The 914-nt window shown below is 42.7% G+C and overlaps 1 protein-coding gene across 2 annotated transcripts in view; it reads right to left on the bottom strand.

Moving 5' to 3' along the window:
- Positions 1 to 914, bottom strand: part of CERS5 (ceramide synthase 5) — a 19,444-nt gene that overhangs the window by 6,919 nt on the left and 11,611 nt on the right. For both annotated transcript variants that reach the window (XM_015558565.1, XM_015558564.1), the window contains exons 7-8: positions 571 to 699; positions 366 to 472 (exon numbers count right to left, since the gene is read on the bottom strand). In XM_015558565.1, coding sequence (XP_015414051.1) covers positions 366 to 472; positions 571 to 699 — 236 coding nt within the window. The remainder of the gene's footprint in view (positions 1 to 365; positions 473 to 570; positions 700 to 914) is intronic.

Genomic DNA, 914 nt, shown 5'->3' with positions numbered 1-914 from the left:
GGCTGTTTTAAAAGAATAAAACAAAAAAAAAAAAAAAAAAAGACCGTACCCTTTTATGTAATGATGTTTACTTTGAATTTATATTAGTTCGCACAAACACTCCATCCATGCTTTTGTTCTGGCCCTCCGGTCCAGTTTAAGAACCCACTGTGGCCCTCGAGTCAAAAAGTTTGCCCACCCCTGGTCTAGATCATGCCTCACTAGAAATACTATGCAAGGGAACTGAGGTCCTGTGAGAATCCACAAAGGTTAGGTTAGGTCAAGGAAAAAGCAGGGCATCAGGGTTCTTGGTGGTTTACTCCCTAAACTGACAAAAGGTATCATTAGCTACATTCCTATGACAGCTCCACAGCTCTAACACTTACCAGAATGGATAGATTCCTAGACGAGTGACCATAAAAACAGCACTGAAGATCACAAAAAGGGTGTCACAGAGGCGCTGATACTTGGCATAATTGGCCAGCTTGGCTGCCTGGAGGAAGAAAGAATTAAATTGAGGAGAAAACCTGTTCTCAGGAAGAAAAGAGGAGAAATAGAGGAATAATGAGGGAAAAGAAATTGGGGTCTTACCTCCAGTAAGAAGTCTGAGGCATCATGTAGACACATGACCAGAGTTCCTACCCGAACCATGTTGTTGATATATGAGAAGGTGATGAGCCCAATGGTGGCCAAGTGATGCACAAACATGATCAGGAAGTCCTAGGAAGGAATGGAAATAGAAGAAGCAGGTATAGGCAAGGCCATAGAGATGTTAGCCAACTCAATGCCCTGCATTGTTTTTTTTTTTTTTTTTTTTTTAATTAAATCTTTATTGTTCAGATTATTACATTTGTTCCTCTTTTTTTCCCCCATAGCTCCCCTCCTCCCAGTTCCCGCCCCACCCTCCCCCCTCACTCCCCACCCACCGTCCTCAT

Source organism: Myotis davidii, unplaced genomic scaffold, assembly GCF_000327345.1.
Source record: "Myotis davidii unplaced genomic scaffold, ASM32734v1 scaffold290, whole genome shotgun sequence".
Taxonomy (NCBI): Eukaryota; Metazoa; Chordata; class Mammalia; order Chiroptera; family Vespertilionidae; genus Myotis; species Myotis davidii.
Note: the sequence above shows the minus strand (reverse complement) of the source record. Positions and strands in the feature narration are given on the sequence as shown.